General features: G+C 36.4%; 1 protein-coding gene across 1 annotated transcript; it reads right to left on the bottom strand.

Annotated features, from left to right (window-relative positions):
- Positions 1 to 277: 277 nt before the first annotated feature.
- LOC120442856 (C-type Lectin CRL-like) lies at positions 278 to 3,275 on the bottom strand. The gene is made up of 3 exons (XM_039620246.1): positions 2,986 to 3,275; positions 2,002 to 2,343; positions 278 to 1,647 (listed from the first exon to the last, which is right to left on the bottom strand). The coding sequence occupies exons 1-3, from the start codon at positions 3,233 to 3,235 to the stop codon at positions 1,625 to 1,627; spliced, it is 615 nt and encodes a 204-aa protein (XP_039476180.1). The 5' UTR covers positions 3,236 to 3,275; the 3' UTR covers positions 278 to 1,624.
- Positions 3,276 to 3,475: the final 200 nt, after the last annotated feature.

Raw genomic sequence — 3,475 nt, 5'->3', positions numbered from 1 at the left:
CTGGCCTGTTCTTTTCTTTGTGTATTAATTATTTGCCTGGTGGTCTGTTGAACAGCCCTGTTGGTTTTCAGTTTAACGTTTGCAATAAAACTCCTTATTTACTCTGATTTCGTGAGAGGGCTTGTGTATGTTTCCCCCCCACCTGTCACCTAGCAGAGTGGGTCGTAACATCAGTCATCCACAACTGGTTGTCATTCAGACTGGATAAGTGGTTGTAAAGACAGGAAATGACTGAAGAGGTGGAGCTGATAATTTTAATGTATTTTGGAAGCTTTAATTTAAACACAAGCACTTACAAACAGTATCTTCAAAGAAAAACAGGGCACTGTATAATGTCATGTCTCTTATATATAATCTTGAGATATATTGTATCCCTAAAGCATATTCTATAACTTCAAGTGTTGCAATAACAAAGTAAAATAAGAATAAAACCGGGAGGAGGCCCCGGGAGAGACCCAGGACATGTCTTGGTGTTTGGTCTGGGCTTCCCTGCTTAGGCTGCTGCTGCCGCAACCCGGCCACGGATAAGCGGAAGAAGATGGATGGGTGGATGGAATAAGTATACAACTCACAAGGTAAAGCAGTATTCTGTGTGTAGTCATGACTATGTACATTTTCACCAAGAACAAACACTCTTGTAAAGACAGTAGATTAAAATAAATGTCACATAAATATATGAAAATGGATTCTCAGTATGCAGAAGAATAATTGCTTCTCAAAACACACATAGTAAAGTTCATAAAAGTAAAAATGACAGCCTAAAAATGCAACAACTACCAGTCAGCGAATAAAGGCTCGAAACAACCACACAAACTGTGTTAGATGTGCACAATTTTCAGTGACCAATTTTAATCCATTAAAGGAAACATGAAATTTGTCACATCACTAGGAGAAAGGACAAAACTGGATTAGGAGCATATAAAACATACAAACCATAATGAGACAGCACTTTTTTTTGACATTATGTGTGTCTAATGCATTACTTCTAAACATGTTTTGTGCTCTTCATTAATTTGTAAACCAATATAAAAAATAAGTCTGTGTTGTCTGGACAGCAGTTATGGTCAAAGGTCACAATTTTTGAGCATAAAACATTATTCTTTGTGGACAATAACAGGGATTATAATATTCAAAATACACATAATATTAAGCCTATGGGATTTTCATCACAGATTTCTATGTGGCCTGACCCCCCCCCCCCTTTTTCCAACCGGAGGAGTCACCCCCTGTTGACTATTAGAAACACTGCAGATTTAATGGAGTTCTGCTTTAGCTTCCCTTTTCAGATCCAGTACCTACATATACCATTTTTACTTTCTCAGGCTGAGTCTTGGTATGTCCAGGAGTTTAAGAAAATTGTGTTTGTAAATGGGAACTGAAAAACATTAGAATTTCTGAAAAAACAAACAAACCCACCACCAATAAAAAACAGAACAAAACAATTATTAAATCCAAAATAATTGATCTTTTCTACTGATTACTTCTATATATGATGTATTCAATATTCAAAAACAGTCTGTTGGCCAGAGTCTTCTCTCTTCAGCTGTTTCTTTAGGGTTCATTGATAAAAACTCTCCCATCATCTTGTTTTCTCCACTCTAGTTGAATATTTGCGCTCACATTCTTATTCCTTAGTTGCTGCTTCATCTGTAGAAGCAAAGAGTACTTATTTCACATTTCAGAGATATTCTCATTTCAAAAGGTGTTTTGCATATTCAATTTTTAAATAAAAAAAATCACAAACACTATATAACACCAAACTACAACTGTACAAAGATCTGTTAGACTTATTTGCTCCAACATGTTTTCTTGTACTAAAGACTTTTTGAGTTCTGACACTGAATCCTGTGAGCTCATCCTTATATTAATGATCCTCAACTTTATTCCTGGTATAAAGAAAATTAAAGACACTATTAGAACATTTAGTAGATTTTATCACCATTAAACAAAGGTAGCAATATCTCTGAAAATCGTAATATTTTAGCCAAGAACATTACTCACTGCAGTCACAGAGGAATGGATATGTGTCCTCACAAGCCAGTTCATCCCATCTTCCTGATTCCAGCTTCACCAAGGCACCACAGCTGCAACTCTCAGTCCACACTGGTTTGTTTGCTTTCCAGTATCTGAACGACGAGTCACTTTGGTCTGACCACTCCCAGGGGTCTCTGAAGAGGCCAACCCAGACCTCAAAGCCACTGGCTACTTCCTGGATCACCTGGTACTCAGCGTCATTCCTTAAACTGGTCAGGTCTGTGTAGTGTGTTCTGCAGTAGTCACGAGCAGCAATCCAAGCTTTACTTTGTGTAATAAGGATGTACTGATCTTTACCTTGTTGTGTTTCTAAAAGGAAAAGCAAATTTTACTTCACCCACTTCAACATTTTACAAACACCACAGTTAAGATATTTGCTACATAGTGGCCATCTCAAGGCTTGGTGCTGTGCTGTTACAGTACTACATGTCAGGAGTTCATTTTAATTTGGTTTCCTTACCTGAACTGTCATAGTTTCAGAAAAGCCACCCCCACCTTTTTTTTTTTTGCCTTAGTCTGTTGTTTGAATCGTCCCTTTAAGTTGGGAATGGAAATTTTACATGGGCCTGTTTTGCTTATCCGCTTGCCTAGTAAATGAACTTAATCCAGTAGGCAACATATTAATTATCATACACCTTTCTCTTTGTTGAAATACATATATGAAAACAGACCAACAGAAAACCTAGTCATAATGAAGAGATTCCTTTGTACCAAAAGTTCTTGTAGTTAAAAAATTATCATAACGCAAAATTTCGAGTTTCTAAAATCCACATAGTAAAAATTTCTTTTTGCTGATTTGGTATATAGGTATAATCCATGATTTCTTTGGTGATTTGCTGACTTTTTGTTATTTGTGAAAATATTTTACTTTATATGTGTCATGCAAACATGCCTGTCTTTGTAAACTCAGAAAACATTGCCAAATATTTCAAATGTCAAATAATGACTCACCATCAAAGCAAATGAAATAAATAGAATTTCCACAGTTGTTTGCTCTCAGTGTCCCGTATTTGTAAGAACCACAGTTGAAATTGTCATTCAAAAAGCTCCAAATAAAATAATTTCTCTCTCCCTCTTTGTAGAATTCTTTGTCTGCCAGAGACCAGTGCCACTTAAATGTGTTGCCTCTCCAAAGCCCGATCCACACGGCAGAATCATATTGATCTTTGACAGTTTCAAGTACTTTTGCCATCTTTTCCATATCATTGATGGTGGCCAGGTCAAAGCAATTGTCCCTGCAAATGCTCTACGCTTCATGCCAGGTTTTTGGTGTGTGGAATAAGACAAACTCAGCCTGGAGGATATTTGAAGATTGAAAACACAGCCCTGTGGAAGAAAGAAAAATCATACATAGAGTAAACACTCAAGTCTTTTAAAAACACAATCAGATAATTAAAAACATTTCTTCTTGTTATAACTATATTTTTACCTAGAAAAGTAA

Source organism: Oreochromis aureus, linkage group 11, assembly GCF_013358895.1.
Source record: "Oreochromis aureus strain Israel breed Guangdong linkage group 11, ZZ_aureus, whole genome shotgun sequence".
Classification (NCBI taxonomy): Eukaryota; Metazoa; Chordata; class Actinopteri; order Cichliformes; family Cichlidae; genus Oreochromis; species Oreochromis aureus.
Note: the sequence above shows the minus strand (reverse complement) of the source record. Positions and strands in the feature narration are given on the sequence as shown.